General features: G+C 39.2%; 1 protein-coding gene across 4 annotated transcripts; it reads right to left on the reverse strand.

The window, feature by feature from the left end:
* Positions 1–8,757: 8,757 nt before the first annotated feature.
* LOC106088216 (uncharacterized) lies at positions 8,758–12,825 on the reverse strand. 4 transcript variants are annotated; one of them, XM_059361171.1, is made up of 3 exons: positions 10,858–12,825; positions 10,576–10,767; positions 8,758–10,497 (listed from the first exon to the last, which is right to left on the reverse strand). In XM_059361171.1, exons 1-3 carry the CDS (start codon positions 10,915–10,917, stop codon positions 10,369–10,371), a joined length of 381 nt encoding a protein of 126 aa, XP_059217154.1. In that variant the 5' UTR covers positions 10,918–12,825; the 3' UTR covers positions 8,758–10,368. The 4 variants fall into 4 exon arrangements, 3 of the variants coding, with proteins under 3 accessions (XP_059217154.1, XP_013109084.1, XP_059217153.1); XR_001221398.2 differs by having other exon boundaries at positions 8,758–12,127; positions 12,193–12,825; XM_013253630.2 differs by having other exon boundaries at positions 8,758–10,767; positions 12,193–12,825.
* Between the last annotated feature and the right edge of the window lie 11,356 nt (positions 12,826–24,181).

Here is a 24,181-nt window from a genome sequence, read left to right on the forward strand (position 1 = left end):
TCGTCATTCTGTTTGTAACTACTCGAAATATTCGTCTGAGACCCCATAAAGTATATATATTCTTGATCGTCGTGACATTTTATGTCGATCTAGCCATGTCCGTCCGTCTGTCCGTCCGTCCGTCCGTCTGTCTGTCGAAAGCACGCTAACTTCCGAAGGAGTAAAGCTAGGCGCTTGAAATTTTGCACAAATACTTCTTATTAGTGTAGGTCGGTTGGTATTGTAAATGGGCCATATCGGTCCATGTTTTGATATAGCTGCCATATAAACCGATCTTGGGTCTTGACTTCTTGAGCCTCTAGAGTGCGCAATTCTTATCCGATTGGGATGAAATTTTGCACGACATGTTTTGTTATGACATCCAACAACTGTGCTAAGTATGGTTCAAATCGGTCCATAACCTGATATAGCTGCCATATAAACCGATCTTGGGTCTTGACTTCTTGAGCCTCTAGAGTGCGCAATTCTTATCCGATTGGAATGAAATTTTGCACGACGTGTTTTGTTATGACATCCAACAACTGTGCCAAGTATGGTTCAAATCGGTCCATAACCTGATACAGCTGCCATATAAACCGATCTTGGGTCTTGACTTCGTGAGCCTCTAGAGTGCGCAATTCTTATCCGATTGGGATGAAATTTTGCACGACGTGTTTTGTTATGACATCCAACAACTGTGCTAAGTATGGTTCAAATCGGTCCATAACCTGATATAGCTGCCATATAAACCGATCTTGGGTCTTGACTTCTTGAGCCTCTAGAGTGCGCAATTCTTATCCGATTGGGATGAAATTTTGCACGACGTGTTTTGTTATGACAACCAACAACTGTGCTAAGTATGGTTCAAATCGGTCCATAACCTGATATAGCTGTCATATAAACCGATCTTGGGTCTTGACTTCTTGAGCCTCTAGAGGGCGCAATTCTTATCCAATTTAAATGAATTTTGGCACGTAGTATTTTGTTATGATATCCAACAACTGTGCCAAATATGGTTCAAATCGGTTCATAACCTGATATAGCTGCCATATAAACCGATCTGGGATCTTGACTTCTTGAGCCTCTAGAGGTCGCAATTATTATCCGATTTGCCTGAAATTTTGTACGACGGATTCTCTCATGACCTTTAACATACGTGTTTATTATGGTCTGAATCGGTTTATAGCCTGATATAGCTCCCATATAAATCGATCTCTCTATTTAACTTCTTGAGCCCACAAAGGGCGCAATTCTTATTCGAATTGGCTGACATTTTACACAGGTCTCCAACATATAATTTAATTGTGGTCCAAACCGGACCATATCTTGATATCGCTCTAATAGCAGAGCAAATCTTTTCTTATATCCTTTTCTTGCCTAAGAAGAGATGCCGGGAAAAGAACTCGATATATGCGATCCATGGTGGAGGGTATATAAGATTCGGCCCGGCCGAACTTAGCACGCTTTTACTTGTTTATACTACTGCGTGTCCAGAATGGTATAAAAGGATCACCGGTTGCAAGGGAGACTTCACTTAGCATTCTGCCTTGAACCAGTCGACCAGTTGCAGGGAGACTCCACTTATCATTCAGCCTTCAACCAGTCAACCCAGACGACTGTTTACCTAGAATAAGAAAACGCTTAGTAATAAAGTAAAACTTTGTTTTTTATATTGGAAAACTAATCGTATGTTGTTGTTTCATGAGTAGGACTTATTATCTGAGGAATAAGCGCAATTCACAGTATATATTCGCTTTACGCGATATTTTTCGTGAATTACTCTTTTTAGTTAATAGATTAAAGCAAAAAAAACGACATTCCCTCATTGCAAATGCAAATTTTGCTCATGAACATTCCACTAGGGAACAGGGGCAAACTTCTTCCATATCAATGAGTGCAGTCAGATTAAAGTTTAAGCTCAATGATAAGGGGCCTCTTTTTTATAGCCGAGTCCGAACGGCGTGCCGCAGTGCGACACCTCTTTGGAGAGAAGTTTTACATGGCATAGAATCTCACAAACTTTGGCAGGGAAAACCACCACTGAAAATTTTTTCTGATGGTCTCGCCAGTATTCGAACCCATGCAATCAGCGTTAAAGGCGGACATGCTAACATCTGCGCTACGATGGCCACCTCATTCTCTCATTACTTATGGTAAAATTTTAACAAAGTTGTTATTTTATCATTGTTATCATAGGACCAGCCATAAAACTGAGTATGCGCCTCTAGCGAAATTTTCGGTTCCAGCCAAGACATTTATGTCGCCACTGTGTAAAATACAAGATGGCGACAAACATCGATTAATAATTTTAGCCGAATTTTAATAATTTTCCGCTAAAAAATTACATATGTGCTGTAACTAATAGTTTCTATTTGCAAATAACTTTATTTTGTGTAGCATGGAGCTATTAAAATATACATTTTCATTCGTAGTTACAAGAAAAAAATAACCAATGCCTATTATGTCACCCTGTAACGCAAAGAAAATTTTATTTGTGCAACTTACCTACAAGCGAAATTTTCAGTAACGGTACCGGTAACGAAGATTTCGTTACGGATATGTCAATGCTTTTCTTAAGGCAAAACAGAATGTTGAAAAATGCAACTCTGCTAACAAATGTCAAAAAATCAACTTCCAAAAGTTAAACAATTTTTAACTTTGACAACTAAAAATACTACTTAACGTGTGACAATATAGAATGGTGCTCTCTTTAAGGAGTCAAAGTTGAAAGTTTTATAACTTCTCCGCGTTGCCTTTGTGAAATTTGTCGTGCAAAATATCAGCCAAATCGGATGGAATTGCGCCCTCTAGAAGCTTAAAAGTCAAGAAATCAGATCGGTTTATATGACAGCTATATCAGGTTATGGACCGATTTCAACCATACTTAGCACAGTTGTTGAAAATCATAAAAAACACCTCATGCTAAATTTCAGCCAAATCGGAAAAATATTGCGCCCTGTAGTGGTTCAAGAAGTGAAGATCTAAGATCGGTTTATAATGCAGTTATAACAAAACGTGGAACCATATGGTCCATTTACAATCCCAACTGACGTTCACGTATAAGAAGTATTTGTGCAAAATTTCGGCTAGCTTTACTCCTTCAAAAGTTAGCGTGCTTTCGACAGTCAGACGGATGAACGGACTTGGCTTGATCGACATAAAATGGCACGACGATCAAGAATCTATGTACTTAATGGGGTCTGAGACGAATACTTACATACAGAATGACGCAATTAGTATACCCCATCCTATGGTGGAGGGTATAAAAACTCAGCATGTACGGAAATTATTAACCGTTTTTAGCTACTGTCGCCAGAATATTAACCTGTGACCAACCTTAATCCATTCTGGAAACCGTAAACTTTGGACTTAAGGGGAGATCAATACCTTTAATTTGGTTTACCAAATATACCCCAGACCTGTTTTTCGCAGAACATACCTACAAGTTTTCTGTTTCGAAACTGGAGGGCTAGACAATCCTTTTAGATCTGGGACAATCCTTCCAGATTTCTATTTTGAAACTGGAGAGTAGGACACTAAATCCAGTCTGGAAAACATAAATGGACTTCGTTCAAAAAAGTGCGTATACCAAATTAAAGGGGAGATCAATACCTTTCATTTGGTATATCACACATCTCCTTCCAGATTTCTGTTTAGAAACTGGAGAACAGATCACAAAATTCAGTCTGGAGACCATAAATGATCTTCGCTTTAATTAAGTGTACCACACATATCCCAGAACTGTTTTCCATAAAACAATCCTTTGCACATTTCTGTTCGAAAACAGGAAGCCAGGCAAAAATTCAATCTGGATACCATAAATGGACTTCGTTTCAAAATTGCATACACCAAATTAAAGCGAAAATCAAATTTGGCGTACCACACATATTAAATTTGGCGTACCACACATATCCCAAAACAGTTTTGCCTATAACGAACTTCCAGATTTTTTTCGAAATTGGAGGCAGGACACAAAATCCAATCTGAAGGCCTTTCCAAATTAAAGGAAAGATCAGTACTTTAATTTGGTATACCACACTTATTCCAGAACTGTTTTTCGTAGAACAAACAAAGTTTTCTGTTTCGAAATCCGAAAGCAGAACACTAAATCAACTCTGGAGACCACAAGTGGACTTCGTTTAAAAAAGGTGCATATACCAAATTAAAGGGGAAATCGACATCTTTAATTTGGTGTATCACACATATCTCAGAACTGTTTCTCCTAGAACAAACCTTCCAGATTTCTGTTTAGAAACTGGAGGGCAGGACACAAAATTCCGTCTGGAGACCATAAATGAACTTCGTTCAAAAAAACGCATATATCAAATTAAAGGGGAGATCAGTACCACACTTATCCTAGAACTGTTTTTCGTAGAACAATCCTTCCAGATTTCTATTTTGAAAATGGAGGGCAGGACAAATGCGGTTGATGGTAACATTGATGATAACTATACAGGGTGACATAATGTTTTAAACAAATTTCTACTTTAAGCCCAGTATGCAGCTCTAGTCAAATTTTCGCTCGCAAACACATGATGAAAAAAACGATAAATTTTTTGACCAATCTACCACACTTGTTGGGTGATAAATTTTGCATATATCAAAACTAACCGATTTGATGTACAAATAAAATTATTATGTGATGTCAAAAATGTGAAAATAGGATTTTTATTCACTGAAGTCGAAATGAATCTCCAATGCATACAATGTGTTCCCGCCGTTTTTCATTCCAATATGAAAAATCGGCTCGGAATAGGTACTACCTATTACTAAAATTTTTAAAGTCTTTTTGGAGTAGGCTAGAAATGGACTCAAAGGACCACCAGCTGCGGCGGTGGCGTCAGACCGTAGCATGTTGTTCTCCCCTCCAATAGGTGTGGGTGTCTCGGCAGCGGTAGTCGAGAGTAATGCTTAAAGCGCACAACTAGTCGTCAGACTAAATAATGAGGAAGAGACCGATAAACCAGAGGGATGCACAGTTCGTCCCCAGACTTTAAGTAAAGTTGGTGTTTCCGACACGGATTCAGACATCGACAGAGGAGTATGTACCGGCAGCGCAATCGGCCGAAAGTGCAGGATGCTGAAAGGGTTGGAACTGACATTTCAAGCACTTCTACGGAAGCTGGAAAGAGAATCAGATCTCCCGAAGAGCATAACACTGGTAAAATGCTGAAGAAAAAGAATAACCCGCTTTCAAGTACTCAGGGAAAACCAAGCCAGCCACCCCGCAATGGAGACCCCAGACAGTGTCCTATAGAGGTAGACAAAGTCGGAACAGGAACGAATGAAGCGCTCACGGCCCCTGAGTTTTCATGGAGGAATGTGACTTCCAAAAGGGTGTCACAGCCATTACCGAAGGGGAAGATGGTGGCAAGGAAGCACAGCAGAGATGAGATGACTTCTACAGTCATCAATATCGGCAGGGCATCCGGTAGGATTCCACCAGATCTTCGGTCCCAAATGGAGGATCTGTTTAACGATCGGATTTTCGAACATGTATGGAACTCTGTAGAGGGTCCACCCATACAAATGATAAGCTGCGAGTATAGAGGGGACATCTTTAAGCTGCGTTTTGCGTCGGCGAAATGTGTTGATATCGTCAAACAGCTCGGCAGAGGTATCCTGGGAGGGCGAAAAGCTCGACCTAGTGAGAAAGATGGACATCCCCCAGCTCATAAAAGCGACGGTCTTCATCAGGGGACGGGGCAGTAAATTAGAGACGCCACGCATGTTAGGATTCTTGAACAAGCAAAACCAAGGTTTGGTCGCAGGGAAGTGAAAGGACTTCTACAGGAAAGAGAAGGAGGAAAGAACTCTCCTTGTGGTTGGCATTTATCAAATCACCGTGACGAGTTTGACTAAGACTGAAGAAATGGCGCACTACGACATCAAGGCTGTCTTTTTCAAAATTGACTAAGATAGGCCGAAATCCTCATATTGAGCCATCAGGCAGTGCAGTATCGGGACACTCAATACCGCCTAACGGACAGGGGGCCGACGACGAGACAGTCACCGACTCTCTCAATATTGGAAAACCTAGGATAAGGAAAGATTCTAATACCAAAATATCAGTCAATGCAGCATAACAAACAGGGTCCCGATGACGGACCCATCACCGAATTCTAGACTCAGAAGACTAGGATAAGTAAAGATTCTAATATTGAAACATTAAGCGGAGCAGCGACAGGAGTCTCAATGCAGCCTAACTAACAGGAAGCCGACCATGGTACCATCACCTACTTCGAACAAGCCCATTTACTTAAGATTTGGAAGATTAAGATTTGCAATTGAAATATCAGGCAATACAGGGAATGAAAACTCAATACAGCCTAACGAACACGGACTCGACGATGGAACCATTACCGACTTTATGAAGATTCGAAAGACTAGGATAGAACCTAAAACGATGACATCAGGCTGTGCAGTGACAGGAAAGTCAATGCAGTCTTAAGAACAGGGAGCAGACGATAAGATCATCACCTACTCCCAAGATGCTCATCTACTGGAGGACCAATGATTGAGGTAATTCAGACAAACCTCCACCGGAGCGAGGCTGCTACACACGCTCTGTTGGAGAAAATCAGCTAGGGCTAGATTCATATTGCCTTAATTCAGGAACCATGGACGACCCGGAACAAAGTTTCTGGACTGAACTACATTAACTACTAATTGTTCTATGCCAAAACTAGTACTCGACCGAGGACCGGTGTTTTTTGTCATAAAAATTTGAATTATATATTTTCCCCAGAGTTGTCAAAGTAGGATGCAACAGTGGTGAGACGGTGGAGCATACCGACACCGCCACCCACGTCGGAGCTGCAACTGCTGGCGAGGAAAGCAAAACATAGAGAAAACGAGGTACGTATAGGGTGCGATACGTGGGGTAGTACCAACATTAACAAGCAGGGCCAAGCCCTGGCACAATTCTTAAATACTAACGACCTTATAACACTTTATATTGGTAACACAGCTACCTTTGGTAATAGGATAAGAGAGGAGGTATTAGATGTGACAATATGTTCGGAAAATCTAATTAATGAGTGTGAGGATTGGAGGGTCTCCATGGAACACTCTTTCTCTGTTCACCGCTACATTAGGTTGAGAATAGCACGTCCAGTGCCGAATACGATAAGCTTCCGCAATGAGTTTAAAACCAACCGAACAAAATTCGGATGACTACTTAAAAGAAAACTTGTGCAAGAGAATTTAGATTGTCCAAGCATAGAAGACATTGACGACAATTTCAACAGGATTAAGACTGCAATGGTGGGGTGTTTCGAAGATAGTTGTCCTTTTCGGGAAAGGAAATCAGCCCAAGAAAAATCCCGCATGACCGGATAGATTCGCAATATTGGGAAAGAGGTCCACAGACTTTTTAACAGAGCACGTCGTAAAAAAGCCGAAATTTATTGGGATTTGCCAGAGCGGCAAAACGTGCGTCCTGGAAGCTTTTCTGCGAACAGGTCGATAGGCTTACTGACGCCGCCAAGATAAAAAAGTTTCTCTTAAAAACCCATATCCAAACTGAAACTTTAGTAGACGACAGTGAGAGCAAAGACAACAAAGGACATGGTGAGGCTTTTGATAAAAACCCATTTTCCACAGAATACGACATCGGAATCTTGAAATAATGACGTTGATCGAAGGTTTATAATTACGGAATTTATGGTGAAGAAATCCTTGAGGAGCTTCAAACCATTTAAATCACCCGTACCTGATGGAATATTTCCGGCGTTACTGCAGAAAGAGGCAGACTATCTGGCGCTTCGTCTAGCCAATATTTTCGCAGCGTGCATAGGACTTTCATATACTCCGAAAACCTGGCAGGAGACAAGGGTGGTATTTACACACAAGCCCGGCAAGGCAGGTTACGCGACACCAAAGGTCTACATACCTATATGCCTTACGTCCTTTCTACTCAAAACCATGGAACTTATTGTGGACACCATGATAAAGAATAGGACATCCAGCGAACTGCTCAAATACAAACAGCATGCCTATGTCAAGGGAAGGTCGGCGGAGACTGCCCAGCACGAGGTTGAGCATAAAATAGAAGAATCCATCGATTCCAAAATGTACACACTGGCGGTATACGTTGACATCGAGAGGGCTTTCAACAATGTATGGATCGACACACTGATCCAATCCTTAGACCAGTACCGGGTAGACCCAGTCCTTATAGACTGAATAAACTATAAGCTAAGGAACGGGTGGATAATATGTGTTTCCCATGGCATAAATATAAGGGAGAAAGTGGCACAAGGCACGCCACAGGGGGCATTTTATCACCACTCTTATGGGTGACCACCATAAATGACCTATTGCGGATGCTGACTGAGGAGGAATCTGAATGCAGACGATGTTATAATACTTCAAGGGGGTAAGGATCCGCACCAGCTATGCAGAAGGGTCTTGATGTAAACCCAGAGAAGACTGAAATATGCCTTTTCACGGGGAAAACGAAGGTGGGCCAATTTAATGCACAACGTTTCCTAAAAGGACGATTCCAATACCTGAGAAGGTCAAATACGTAGGTGTGATCTTGGACAGGAAACTGAATTGGAAGTGTCACATTCAGAAGCGTCCTGACTAGGCTCACAGCTGTTGGGTACAAAGTAGACGGGCCGTAGAGTCGAAATGGGACCTGAATGCGAGAATAGTCCACTGGCCCTACAGATGCGTGATTAGACCAATACTTACTTACGCCTCAATAGTTCGGTGGACTGCTATGAAGAAAAAGTGCAACCTAAGGACCATATATAAGATTCAAAGAACGTGTTGTCTTGGCACAGGCGGAGCGATGAGGACCGTGTTAGTTTGAATCGTTTTTATTGAATGACTATAATTATTCAATGCATACATATATGATATAAGAGTTAACATTGTCATAATTCAAGACCTACTAAGATTACTTATAAACTAAAGTGAAACATACATGTTGTACATAAAACACAATGAAGTATAATTCTAACACTCGTTCTCAACATGAATGTTCCAAAACAATAAAGTTATTTTAAAAATTAAAATATTCCAATTAAATTTACAAATTTAAGATGCTTGATTTTACTTAAATTCTTTGTTAAAATATCTGCAACCATATCATTAGTTGGATAATATTTTAGTTCTACCTCTTTATTTCGAACTACTTCTCGTACATGGTGAAACTTGATGTCAACATGCTTGGTACGATTGTGAAAGACGGGGGTTTGAGCCAACTTGTAAGCTCCCTGGTTATCAACATGTTACAATACTGGATCACCGATTATGTATTCCATTTCTTCGAACAAACGTTTCAAGTATATTGCCTCTTTTGCAGCATTTGACATCGCCATATACTCGGCTTCTGTGCTATTAAAGGCCACTGTGCTCTGCTTCTTGCTCTCCCAAGATACAGCACAACCATTGAGGAAAAGTATGTTACCGGTATATGATTTTCGATCAGTTGTACTGCTTCCCCAGTCTGCATCTGCATAACCGTATACACATTTCTAACCAGCCTTGAATACCAACTTAAGATTAACTGTTCCTGCCAGATATCGTAGAATATTTTTCGCTGCTACAAAGTGTTCCACACGAGGATCAGCATTTCTTTGAGCTAGCTTGTTCACTGAATGTAGAATATCTGGACGTGTAGTAATTGCGAGATAAGTTAATGCTCCAATAATTGATTGATATTCGTGCTGATTTGCTTTCTTGCATTCCTCATCACATTTTACTTGATATCCTGGAGTTAAAGGTAGTGAAGACGTCTTGCAATCTTTCATTCCGTATTCATTTAGCATGTCCTTTATGTACTGAATCTGGCTCAACGTTATACAACCTGTATTATTTTCTCGTTCTATCTCCATGCCCAGAAAATGTTGCAATCTTCCCTTGTCACTGATATTAAATTCGCCTGCGATCTTTGCTTTTATTTGAAGAATTTCCTGTTCGTTTTTGCATGCTATGTACACTGCCAGTAATATTGTTTCATTATCCTTTTTCATTTTATATAAACATGGCTCATTTTCGAAAGGTACAAATCAAAAATTCCCTAAAACAGTGTCTAATTTTTCGTTCCATCCTCGTCCAGACTGTTTTAAGCCATAAATTGCCTTTCGTAACTTCAAAACTTTGCCGTTGCCAATTTTAAAACCTTCTGGTGGCTTCATGTATACGTCTTCGTGCAATTCACTATTGCGATAAGCCGTACTTACGTCTATTTGATGTAAGTGCATCTCCTCCTGGGCCGCTATAGCTAGTAGCATTCTTATAGTGGCATATCGAACCACTGGAGAGAACGTCTCTTTGAAGTCAGTTCCATATCGCTGACTATATCCCTCCGCTACCAAACGTGCTTTATAGCGTTCTATTTCGTTGTGCTTATTGCGTTTCAATGCGAATACCCATTTACATCCAATGGCTTGATGGTGCAAAAACCTCTTCCCAGGTATTTTTCCTCTGCAATGCATTAAATTCAGCTACCACAGCCTCCCGCCATTCATTAGAATGGTCGCTATCCATGGCTTCTTTGACTGTCTGAGGAATATTTTCAGTTGTCATGCGATGTAAAACATTATATACCTTCCGGGGTCTTCCGGGCTTTCCTGTTCGTACCATTTTTGGTCTTCCTGGGCCAACTTTTGGTATCTCCTCCTGCCCATCAGAAATCGAATCTTCATCAGCAGTATCAAAATCGTCATCATCATTGCCTCCATTTTCAATACTTTCAGATATTTGTTGTTCGACGCGTTCAATTTGATCATCATCCCCATGACTTTCGATCTGTTCAGGTTGATTTTGTGGCAACTAAAATGTAAAACAATCTTTCTTTGGCAAATCCTTCGTATCTAATTGAAATTTGTTTTCATCAAAAACAACATCTCTTCTTTCAACTACCTTTCTTTGCTTTTTATCATATAATCGATAGGTTTTTGAGACTAAGGAATAACCCACCATTATGTACTCCTCTCCTCTCTTTTCAAACTACGTTTATGAGTTTTGTTCAAAGCAACGCAATATGAACCGAAAGTTCGAAAATGACACACATTTGGTTTCTTACGATGCCACACTTCATAAGCTGTCTTATCTGCAAGGTGTGGGACATCTATTTCTCAAATGAACCGCTGTCATTATTGCTTCTGCCCATAGATTATCTTCCACACCAGCATGAAGCATCATGGTTCTTGCCATCTCCACAAGAGTTCTATTGGCGCGTTCAGCCACACCGTTTTGCTGAGGACTGTGTGGAGCAGTCAACTGCCTTTTAATACCACAACCTTTCAAATGTTTGTCAAATTCATGCTTGATATATTCGCCACCATTGTCACTGCGAAGTACCCTGATTTTCTTACCAGTATGCCTCTCCACGAGCACTTGCACTTCCTTAAACTTTGCAAAAACTTGATCCATCGACTTTAAGAAATATACAAAAATTCTGCGAGATTTATCATCTACGAAGGTTGAGAAATATTTTGAACAACCAACAGACGGAACTCCGATCGGACCGCAAACATAGCTATGTATGACTTCCAGGATTTCTTTCGCTGAAGTTTCCGACTCTTTCGGGAATGGTAGTGTATGCACTTTTCAAAGCATACAGCTTTTGCACTTCGTATCCTTTGACCCCTGGATGGCTTTCATACCCCTTACCATATTTCTGGATGTAAGTTCACTCAAACTTTTGTGATTTAAATGCCCGTAACGATTGTGCCAAAGATTTGATGTCATCATAAATGCTTTTTCTTGCTGATTTTCAACTACAAACATATCGTCAACTTTCGAGGCTTTTAAAATAATTACATTAGGCTTTCTCGTTATGACCGTATTCGATTTGGTAAACGTGGCATCCAATCCTTGGTTTGCTGCCTTACTTATGGATATAAAATTTGCCTGCAGCTCTGGCGAATATAAAACGTTATTAAGTGTAACTACACTGCCTTTTGACTTTATCAAAACTTCACCTCTGCCAACAGCTTTCAAAAAATTATTACCAGCCAATGCAATTCGTTCATTATGTTCCTCGAACTTGGTGAATAATCTTCTATCATTGCACATATTCAGCTTACCTGCTTATTACCTGACTTATTCAGCTTACCTGCTTCAGAAACAGCTAACATCGTAAAGGATTGATGTCCTTTCTTGCTTTGACTTGCATCACATTTACTAGCTAAATGTACAATTTAGCCACAAGAAAACATTTTCCCTTAAATGGTTTTTTCTTCTCGACTTTACCTTGATATTTGTTTCTGGATCCCGAAGCTTCGTCATCTCGACGTCTGTTTGATTTGGCAGCAAATATCTGTTGTTCTGGCAATTCTTCTTTCTCCATCTGGCATTTTCTTTGTGATTCTTCCAGCAACTTCTACTTCAAAGATAAAAAATTCCAATCTCGGCTAGCTTCTCCGATATTTCAACGAACTCGTTAAGATGTTGCGACATATTACCATTGTCCTTCATGGTCAAGCCCAGCATTTTCTTGTACAATGCCACTTTCTGCATCGGATCTTGAGGTTTGTGAACTTCTTGGAGCTTTACCCACGCTTCCACCTATGTAGTACAATTCTTGATTAAATTCAGTTGAGAGGGTTTCACGCTTAGGATGATTGTTGCAAGCGCCTTTTGATCCTCCATCTTCAATCTCGCAGTCTCAGCATCTTCTTTTGAAGGATCGATTTTCGTATCACCGCTGACAATTCCCCATTGTCCACAATGGATGAGCACGCTTCTCATCTGGATACGCCAACTTTCATAATTTCAAGTTTCTCAATTTGATGCATAGAATTCATTTTCAATAATTTATATTTCTTCTTTCTTCAAATGTCAAAAAAAAAATTAAATGCAAAGACTGTCTGTGCCCATAACCTTTTATTTTGAATCGTTTTTATTGAATGACTAGAATTATTCAATGCATACATATATGATATAAGAGTTAACATTGTCATAATTCAAGACCTACTAAGATTACTTATAAACTAAAGTGAAAAATACATGTTGTACATAAAACACAATGAAGTATAATTCTAACAGACCACACCCACTAGGGCACTGGAGACTATTCTAGAAATCCGACCCATTGACATACAGATTCAGTGTGAGGCAGCCACTATGGTTATGAGACTTAAGGCGATGGGAGAATAGATTGAGGATGGGAGCAGCTCAAACCATTGCGGTGTAATCAAGGCTATGATAGGAAACCTGGAAGGAGGTTTCCGATCGGATACCTGAGATAAACTTTGAGGTCGAGTGCGAGTCACTACTGCCAGCGGTACAGTCTTGGATTGACGGAACCCTAGTATTACCATCTCGAAGATCATGTAACACGGATGGATCAAAGCTAGAGGACAGCGTGGACCTGGGGGCCTACATTAAGAACACAGGGACTGAGATCTGTTTTAGGCTGCCTGACCATAATACGGTCCCACAAGCGGAGATCCGGGCAATCATGTGAGCAACGCGTTAGCACCACACCATATGAGGTGGTGTGGTGCTAACGCAAGTACGTCGAGTGTGAACATCTTGACGGACAGTAGAATTGCCATAAGGGCGATAACAATGTGACAACTTTGATTAAAAATTACTTTAATCCATAAATTTTATTTAAATCTAATTAAAGAAGCATTTGTTTACTTTAGTTGCCAAGGAAATTTTTTTCAATAGGCATATAGAAATTGTAATGGTATTTTCTGTATTAGAGAAATAAAATCTCCAAGTTTATGATGACATGAGAAACAGCACGTTATTTGGCTAGGACTCGCCGGTATGGGTAGGGTTCTTTTTCTCATTCTCATCTAAAGGACCATTTACAGGAAAAATTTAAACGTGCAACCTAAAAGCGGACGGACTTTTGACCACTGAAACTAAAAACAAACAAAAATAGGGTCGTAGCATTGCTTGAGATCATCCGGTGTTACAGATCTCTAAGCCCACTCACACCAATGTTCCTTGACTCCATAATATCTTTTAAAGGAACCCCGAAAATTCTATCCCTTATGGCTCTCTTTAGATTTCAATAAGTTTTCTACTCCATTTTAATACTTAGATGTTCGTAATAGTTTATTTTAAACAACAATCATATTCGTAGGAAAAATGTATATGCTTATACCATGGTTTATATAAAGAAAAATAGATCAGGTAAAAATATGAAAAAGTGAAAAAAATAACAACAAAAAAATATAGTAACGAAAATTATAAAGCTAATGGCCGTAAATAATTATTTCGAAATTCAAAACCACAATTCGTACTTAATTTAATCATATGTCTTACATACTAGGACTTACCCATTCACTAAGCGCTGCATAGGCCTCTGCAATCACCAACGATGAATGGAAACTTAGTTTAATAAATATAAATGGTAATGGGTTATACTACGAAATAAATATATAGACCAACAATCAAATAAAAACAAATTATGGACAAAAAAAAATGTCGTCAAATTACAACAAGATTTACAAATGGTAACAAATTATTTCTTAATTATTTGATAATTAAAGGAAATTAATTAGAAAAATTAAGAATAAAAAATATGGATGAAAGTTGAGTAATAACACGATACAACACACGTGGGGTGGAATAACCCAAACGTGTACAAGACAAAAATGTAAACGATCAATTGCTTCGCTTTCAACTTTGTTTTTCGGCACAAAGTTTGTAGCACATCTAAATCCCAAAAATGTCAAGGTGGTTGATATCAATTTTACCGGGAGTATTTAGAGTTGATGGCATGAAATTACAAAGGGGGTCAATCAAAGGCCCATCATGCCTCAAATCTACATGAGAAATTAAAATAGTCATTATCACAACCACAAACAGATTTTAATTCGCATTAAATACCTTTCTCAGTGTACTAGCTGGACAAAAAAAAAAATCTCACAAAAATCCAAGAATTCATAAAACCCACTTGGGTAGACCTCAATAGAAAAATTGCTCAATCGCAAATATTATTCCGCCTTGATTTGAAATAAATGTGACTAGACACCGATCTAGACCGTTACTCGGAGTAAACTTCTCCCTCCTTTTGTCTATTAGCAAACAATTTACGTATGTCCGTCACACAACCTTTTAACTCAAAACCACCTTGATAAAATAATTGTATGATTAAGCCTTGAGTTTCATCACCAGTCTCGTTCCCTTAACAGAAACTCTTCTTTAATTGTCATTAATAGTCTTTAATAAAAACGCAAGAAGAAAGAGAAGTGAAAAGGAAAAAAAACAAGAGGAATGTTATAGAAATGAATCTTGTCTTAAATATCAGCCTATCATTCGCATTAGACTACTCCCACTCCCCATTCATCAAAGCATACACAAGAGACTAACAAACAAAAACAAGAACATTAAACAGATCGAATCATCGGACTCTCTTCCTCAACTATTGAAATAAAGTGGGTGGCAAAGAGGGGGGGGGGGGAGAGAGAGAGAGGATGCAATGGTTGAGTACAGAATAAATTCCAAAACAATGGAAAGTGGAGAGCGGAGACCAAAATTGATTGTTTTTATCATGCTATTATTGCAGAATTCAATTACCTACTTATAATCCGAAAAATGCATAGGGAAGGAACCCATCACAAAGCAGTCAATCTTCCTTTATTAAAGGCCGTCAAACCGCGCCAGAAATACCCACATATATAATAAACATAAGGCCTATATAAACGGTTCTTAATAAAGAAGGGTTGACTGGAAAGGGTGATTTAACTATGCTCGCTTGGTTTCAAATCTTTTCCATGGTATGTACCAATTACGTTGCCCTCCAAATCGGATATCTTATAATAGCAGTTACCTACTTTCTTAATTATTCTACATCTAAGAAACTTCGGCGCTAATTTCGCATTATATTTCTCCGATTTCTTACTTAAAGTAAAATTCCGTCTATACACCTCATCACCTTCCTTATATTCGATAGGGCGGGATCTCAAATTGTAATGCCTGCTATAATTGTCGTATGCGTCTCTCATATGTTGCCCTACTTTCTGCCGAATTATCTGCAATTTATCTGAATGTTCGATGTTCTCACCTATTTCCAAATTTCCTAAATTCCGTAATAAATCGTAGGATTTAGCATGAGTCACCATCTGATTGCCAAATAATACATAAAATGGTGAGAATCCTATGCTTGTGTGAACCATACTGCGCAGAGCAACAGCCATATCGCCAAGGTGATTGTCCCAGTCACGTTGATCACATTTCAGGTACGATCGAATACCAGCCAGTATTGAACGGTTGAGTCTCTCCGCTGAGTTCGATTGAGGGCTGTAAACGGCCGTAAAAATATGCTTTATGCCATACTTGGACATCAGGTTTGAAAAAAGAATGGATTTGAATTGTGACCCATTATCTGTCACAACAAATTCGGGGACACCGAAAGTGTTAAAAATCTGGGTCTCCAAAAACTCGTATATCTCACCAGCGGTAAATTTCCGTATCGGCCTCACAAAGGGATATTTCGTAAAATGATCAAGCACCACAAAAATGCCGATGTTCCCATTTCTTGACCTTGGATAGGGTCCCAAAAAATCCATATACAGCCTTTGGAATGGACGTTCCGATTTAATTTGGTCCCCTATCAAAGGTCTAAGAATTACGTTTGGTGATTTGGACTGACTACAGATTTCACATTTCGAAATGAAGTCTTTTACTTGAAGGGCCATCTTTGGCCAAAAAAAATTACGACGAAGCTTGTGCAGCGTCTTCCCAACTCCTCCATGCATCGATCTTGGTGGGCAATGAGCTCTTCGAATAACATCCTCTGTAAGACTCTCAGGCACCCATAGTTTCCATTGGGAAATTTCGTCAAAAGGTTCCGTGGGCGAGAATTGTGTCCTCCTATAAATGTACTTATCCACCACTTGTAAATCTGGTGTAGAGTTACTCCCTTGGACTCTAGCTCGAAGACTACTATATTGCTCATCATTGAAAGCCGGAGAACCTAAATCAAGCTCGGGTTCCACCAAGTCCTTGGTGATAGCATCGACGGACATTCTCGACAAAACATCAGGAACAGTATTTAGTGAGCCTCTACGGTGCTCAATCGTAAAGTCGAAACGTTGAAGCTTTAGAGACCAACGCGCGAGTCTTCCGTTTAAGTCGGCTTGACGCATAAGCCATCGAAGACTCGCGTGGTCTGTAACAATCTTAAACGGCAAACCTTCAACGTACTCTCTAAACTTCTCAACACATTTAACCGCTGCCAAGCACTCAAGCTCTGTGATGGAATAATTTCTTTGAGCTCTGTTAAGCTTGAACGAGTAGAAAGCGATAGGTCTTTCGATACCCTCTTCGTTCTCCTGTGCCAATACCCCTCCAATGCCCACTGTCGAGGCATCACACTGAATTACAAACGGCTTGGTGAAATCAGGTGTAATTAATACGGGCGCTGAAGTTAAGCACTCCTTCACAGCATCAAAGGACCGCTGGGCCTCCATTGTCCAAGTAAATTTGACCTTCTTCCCTGTCAAATCTGAAAGAGGTGCCGTCAGAGTCGAAAAATTATCGATAAATCGCCTATACCAACTCGCAAGGCCAAGAAATCGGCGAACTTCGCGAACTGATCTTGGGGCCTGTAAATCTCTAATCGCAGATACCTTGCTGGGGTCCGTCTTTATCACACCATTCCCAATAACATACCCGAGATATCTCACCTCCCTAAGGCACCATTTACACTTAGCTATATTAAGTGTTAATCCTGCCTTACGAAGAAGAAATGCAACATCAGCAAGCAGTTTCATGTGATCTTCAAAGTTCTGGGAAAACAATAACAAGTCATCCAGGTAGATGAAGACGCGATTCCTTAGATCTGCAGGTATCGCCAGGTCCATAAGCCGGCTCATTGTCTGAGGGGCATTCGTCAAACCAAAAGGCATTACCTTAAACCTGTAGAGGGGCCGGTTCGGAACAGTAAAGGCTGTCATATCGCGAGATTCCAGAGACAGGGGAATTTGCCAAAAGGCGTTTTTTAGGTCCAACGATGTGATAAATTCCGCCTTCGGTAGTCGTGATAAGATGTTATCAATTTTGGGTTGAGGGTAAGCGTCTCGAATGGTGACGGCATTCAGTTTCCGAGAGTCTAAACAAAGACGCACCTTCCCGTCCTTCCTCACTAGCGTCACGGGACTACTCCAGGGACAATTCAGAGGAGCCTGCTCAATTACCCCCAAGTCCAACATGCGGTCTACCTCGTCATGTATCAGTTTCTCTATCGCCGGGGAAACTGAGAAATACCTTTGCTTTACTGCCCTTGCATCCCTTTCAACCTCTATAACATGTTCTATCAAAGTGGTCCTTCCGAGGCCATCATGTTCAAATGAAGGAAATAATGCAATGGTACGTCTTAATTTATCCGCCTCCTGAGAATTGAAATCATGAGTCAAATGCCCCCCTGTTTCAGGTGTAGCTCTCACATCCACCTGAGATATTTCCATATTCAAAAGTCCAAAGGCCCTCACAAAATCAATGCCGAGGTACAGATCGTCCTTCAAGTCTGGTATAATATAAATCCTAAGATCTCGATATATGTCACGGAAAAATACTTTGGTGTCCACATAGCCAAAAATTCTATATTTAGAACCTCCTGCAGCCGAGACCCATTCATTCAAGCGTTTATATACAAAATCGGTGTTCAGCAAAGTCTTCGCAGCATTTCCTGATATACAGGTAATCGTAGCGCCGGTATCGACAAGTCCTACCAAATTCATATCAAATAAGTTCAGTCTTACATACGGTCTAGTGTCACTATCAACAGAATTGAATGCGGCTACTGATCTCAAAAGACGTTTTCTATCAACCATGACCCGTTTCCAAAAATTCCGGAGGCGCAAAGTATTCCGTGCCGGGCGTTGCCTGATGTAACTATAAACCGATGGTGTCTCGGGGGACTCACCGAAAATCCTACTACGTACCTGTTGGTATCTCAAAAGTCTTTCGTGGTAAGGTAAAATAGGTCTTAATGTCGGTAGTTCATTGTCAAGATAATTGCGGTTGTCACAAGTCTGGGTAGATTTAAATAAGGTCGGATGGGAAGAGTCTATTTTTTTGAGCGGTATCCGCTCGCAAATCCGTTTCCCGAACCCTTACAATTGTCACAGTTAGGCTTCACCACGTTCTCGGCACCACAGCCGTAACAGAAGAGCGTTCTCTCTTCTACACAATCTATGAAACGGTGGCCGATCTTCCTGCAGTTCCAACATATCACTTCTTTGACCTTACTAATCTCCTGCACGGACGAAGGCATGGAATCGAAATCAATATCACATTCAACCTCTTTCACCTGTTTCTGAAACTGACGCGTACTCCTATCCTGCTCAGTAAGAAGAACTTCGCGTCTCAACACAAGCGACCTCAAGTGATCTACAGAGGAAATAGTAACATAGAACAACTCCTTTCTTAATTGCGGCCTTAAATTACGGACTAACATTTCGGTCATCTCTGTCTCAGAAAGTGGTTTTCTCAATCTATCACACAACTGGAGGATAGAGGTGTAGTAACTCTCAAAACTTTCACCTAATTGCTGTTTGCGGTCACGTATCATCTCTAAAATATCACTATCAGACAAATGGTCTGCAAAATGCATTCTAAGTGCTCTGCAAAGGGGGCCCCAAGTCACATGAGGTACGATCGCCCTATACCGCCAATACCATTCTCTTGCACGACCTACCAACAAAATGTGAAAGTAGTCACACACTGGCTGAAAATCTCCACCCAAATTATCACAAGTCAGAGTTTGGATTATAAACAAAAATTTCCCAACCGGAAATGTCGAGGAATCCCCATCGAACCTAATATTCCACCCGTTAAGTATGGCAGATATTTTGCTGCTATTCGTCAGCAATGCCGGGGGTTGAAGTGAAGGCACACCATAATGTGGATTTTGAAAATTCAGACCAACTGAAGCCGTAGGCTGGGGTTGAATGGGATGAATCGTCTGCCTAGGCCAATCCGGTTCATTATTTAAGCTAAGCTCGTTTAATTTCTGCGAAAAACGTTCAATCATTTCACGTATAGCCGATATCTCCCCACGTAATTGCTCTGTCGCCGACGCATTTGGCGATGTATCGTTTCTATTAACAACGGTAGAGTGTCGAATCTCACTTTCATTTGGACCAAAATGAGAATTTGGAGGAGCATTCCTCCTCATATTTCGGGTTTGTACACCCGTATTACCACTATGCGAATTATAATCTGGTACGTTGTAAATTGAAAGTGAACTATTGTTCACGTGTGCCTGACATGCAGGGCATTCAGGTCTAGTCTCCAAATACTTAATTAAACATTCCTGGTGAAAATGATGTCTGCATCTTGTAGATAACATTGGCCTCAAATTATCTAAGGCATTAGAACAGATTTTGCAAATTGATTGATTCATTTTCCTTTTTTGATTATTAAATAGTTCATAAATCGATTCGAAATCTTTGAGAAGCCATAAGGGGATGGAAATGGAAAGGTATACACATATATACGTTTCTTTGTTTTGGCAATGCTGTAACTCTAAATGTAATTAAATGGCTGATTGCTTGCAATCATTATACCTCTTTCATAATCGAGTTGGATATTCGTAGCCTTCTTAGAAATGCTATGGTATTCTCCGAACCAAACCGGAAGAGATAACAGATGAGAAATCAGAATGGGCTATTGTAGCTAATCAAAATAATAGAAATCGGACTAGTATAAAAGGCTTGCAAAGGTCTAGGTAAACAGTTATCTATAAAACTTTTATCCAGCAATTCTCTAAGAAAGTTCAAATATACGGTCCAAATTTCTAAAGAGGAAAAAAAAGCCGGACAGAACAACAGGTAACAAGGTGGAGTTATAGAGTTTACAGATTTTATTGTCCTATCACGGCCCCACGTTGGGCGCCATTTCTGTAATGGTATTTTCTGTATTAGAGAAATAAAATCTCCAAGTTTATGATGACATGAGAAACAGCACGTTATTTGGCTAGGACTCGCCGGTATGGGTAGGGTTCTTTTTCTCATTCTCATCTAAAGGACCATTTACAGGAAAAATTTAAACGTGCAACCTAAAAGCGGACGGACTTTTGACCACTGAAACTAAAAACAAACAAAAATAGGGTCGTAGCATTGCTTGAGATCATCCGGTGTTACAGATCTCTAAGCCCACTCACACCAATGTTCCTTGACTCCATAATATCTTTTAAAGGAACCCCGAAAATTCTATCCCTTATGGCTCTCTTTAGATTTCAATAAGTTTTCTACTCCATTTTAATACTTAGATGTTCGTAATAGTTTATTTTAAACAACAATCATATTCGTAGGAAAAATGTATATGCTTATACCATGGTTTATATAAAGAAAAATAGATCAGGTAAAAATATGAAAAAGTGAAAAAAATAACAACAAAAAAATATAGTAACGAAAATTATAAAGCTAATGGCCGTAAATAATTATTTCGAAATTCAAAACCACAATTCGTACTTAATTTAATCATATGTCTTACATACTAGGACTTACCCATTCACTAAGCGCTGCATAGGCCTCTGCAATCACCAACGATGAATGGAAACTTAGTTTAATAAATATAAATGGTAATGGGTTATACTACGAAATAAATATATAGACCAACAATCAAATAAAAACAAATTATGGACAAAAAAAAATGTCGTCAAATTACAACAAGATTTACAAATGGTAACAAATTATTTCTTAATTATTTGATAATTAAAGGAAATTAATTAGAAAAATTAAGAATAAAAAATATGGATGAAAGTTGAGTAATAACACGATACAACACACGTGGGGTGGAATAACCCAAACGTGTACAAGACAAAAATGTAAACGATCAATTGCTTCGCTTTCAACTTTGTTTTTCGGCACAAAGTTTGTAGCACATCTAAATCCCAAAAATGTCAAGGTGGTTGATATCAATTTTACCGGGAGTATTTAGAGTTGATGGCATGAAATTACAAAGGGGGTCAATCAAAGGCCCATCATGCCTCAAATCTACATGAGAAATTAAAATAGTCATTATCACAACCACAAACAGATTTTAATTCGCATTAAATACCTTTCTCAGTGTACTAGCTGGACAAAAAAAAAAATCTCACAAAAATCCAAGAATTCATAAAACCCACTTGGGTAGACCTCAATAGAAAAATTGCTCAATCGCAAATATTATTCCGCCTTGATTTGAAATAAATGTGACTAGACACCGATCTAGACCGTTACTCGGAGTAAACTTCTCCCTCCTTTTGTCTATTAGCAAACAATTTACGTATGTCCGTCACACAACCTTTTAACTCAAAACCACCTTGATAAAATAATTGTATGATTAAGCCTTGAGTTTCATCACCAGTCTCGTTCCCTTAACAGAAACTCTTCTTTAATTGTCATTAATAGTCTTTAATAAGAGGATGCAATGGTTGAGTACAGAATAAATTCCAAAACAATGGAAAGTGGAGAGCGGAGACCAAAGTTGATTGTTTTTATCATGCTATTATTGCAGAATTCAATTACCTACTTATAATCCGAAAAATGCATAGGGAAGGAACCCATCACAAAATTTTTTTTGGGATTCGTCTTTTGGTTTTCGAGAAAGAAAGAACAAATGGATTGACTAAAAAAAATTGAATTGGAGAAAAAAAATTTAATATTTTAAAAACTATTGGAAACTAATTTTGAATCCGTTAAATAAAGGAACCACGATATATTAAGTGAATGCGGATTATAGAAAGAAAACTATTTAAAAAACCGCTATATAATTTGTGAACGCGGTTTTTGGCAATAAAAAAAAACTTTAAATATCGCATATTATAAGAAGTATTGCCATGATTTTATTGTGCTATTCAAGCGAAGATACTTTTCTCAACGTTTGGAATTTGAATTATCATCTAAACCAAAATTAAGAATTCTCAATGCGAAGCTTCAAACATTATTAATAAACTGCCAAAGAAAAAAGTCAATTTGGGATATTTGCATTTCCATTAAGAGGACCTGAAGGCTCATGTCAAGTTAATCAATTTTAAGACCAAGCTATTTTCTAATCCCCGTGAGATGACCTGATATTATATACAATTATAACACTTTTTTTTATATTATCTAATTTATATAATTCTAATTGCAATTCGGATTATAGATTTAGTTTTTTTTTGGAATTTTGCACACATTAACAATTATTCCATACTTTTTACATAAAACCACTTCTGCTGAACTATGATCAACAAGCGCTTGTCGACCTGGTTTCAACATAAGACATTTTTGTAAGTATTCAGTGAAATATTAACTAGTGTATATATTCCTATTTTACAATGTTAAATTTCCATATCAGAATTATTTCACCTCACGTTAAAACTTTGTCACATAACTTGGACATGACACTTACCTAATAATTTTAAATATTTTCTTAATTTAAAACAATTTCATAAATACCATTATATTTTTTTTTTTTGCAATTTGTATATCTGTAACAAACTGAAAATTGTCGTTCGAGTTATTATTATTTTTTTGTGTTTGTTTTTGATTTGTGTTAAATATTATATGGTTTAAATATTGATTGATATGGCATTTTATTTAATATAAACGTCGAATTATATGTACGAAATTGAAGGCATGAACGTTTAGAATGTTAGTGGGCTGACATGATACGGTTAGCATGGTTGGGAGGGTGAATCGTAAATCGTGTACAATCAACAACACCTTATATACAAGTACACAGATTTTCCTTTATATTGATTTGGTCCATCGTTCTTACTAAAAATAGTAAAACTTAAATATTTTGTAACTGGTTGAGATCTATTCCTTTGGACAAGAACACCAGGACGGTAATGTCACGAACAGTCTTGCCGTGTAAGAAGGAGATGAACGCCTTCTCTGAGGATGGCAAAATCCGCATCGTTTGGGTGCCGGGCCATAACGGAGTAAGGGGAAATGAAAGGGCAGACGATTTGGCGGTGAAGGCCAGAGGACTGCCGTCAAAAAACTTGGTTAACCCGAAGCCGTTCGGGTCAACGCAGACGGAGTTAAGGGAGTGGGCGACGAATGCACATGCAACATTGTGGAACAGCGAAACGATCGGAAGGACGGCGAAAATCCTATGGGGGTATCCAGAAGACGAGGCTATTACTGAAAGGAAGTAAGAAGGAGGTCAGTATAGTTCTTGGTGACATAAAGGGACACATAGGTCTACGAGCTCACTTATGCAAAATCGGTGCGGCAAGTGATAGCATGTGTAGGGCACGCGGGGAAGATGAGACGTTGGAGCATTTCCCTTGTCATTGCCC

Source organism: Stomoxys calcitrans, chromosome 1 (genome assembly GCF_963082655.1).
Source record: "Stomoxys calcitrans chromosome 1, idStoCalc2.1, whole genome shotgun sequence".
Lineage (NCBI taxonomy): Eukaryota > Metazoa > Arthropoda > Insecta > Diptera > Muscidae > Stomoxys > Stomoxys calcitrans.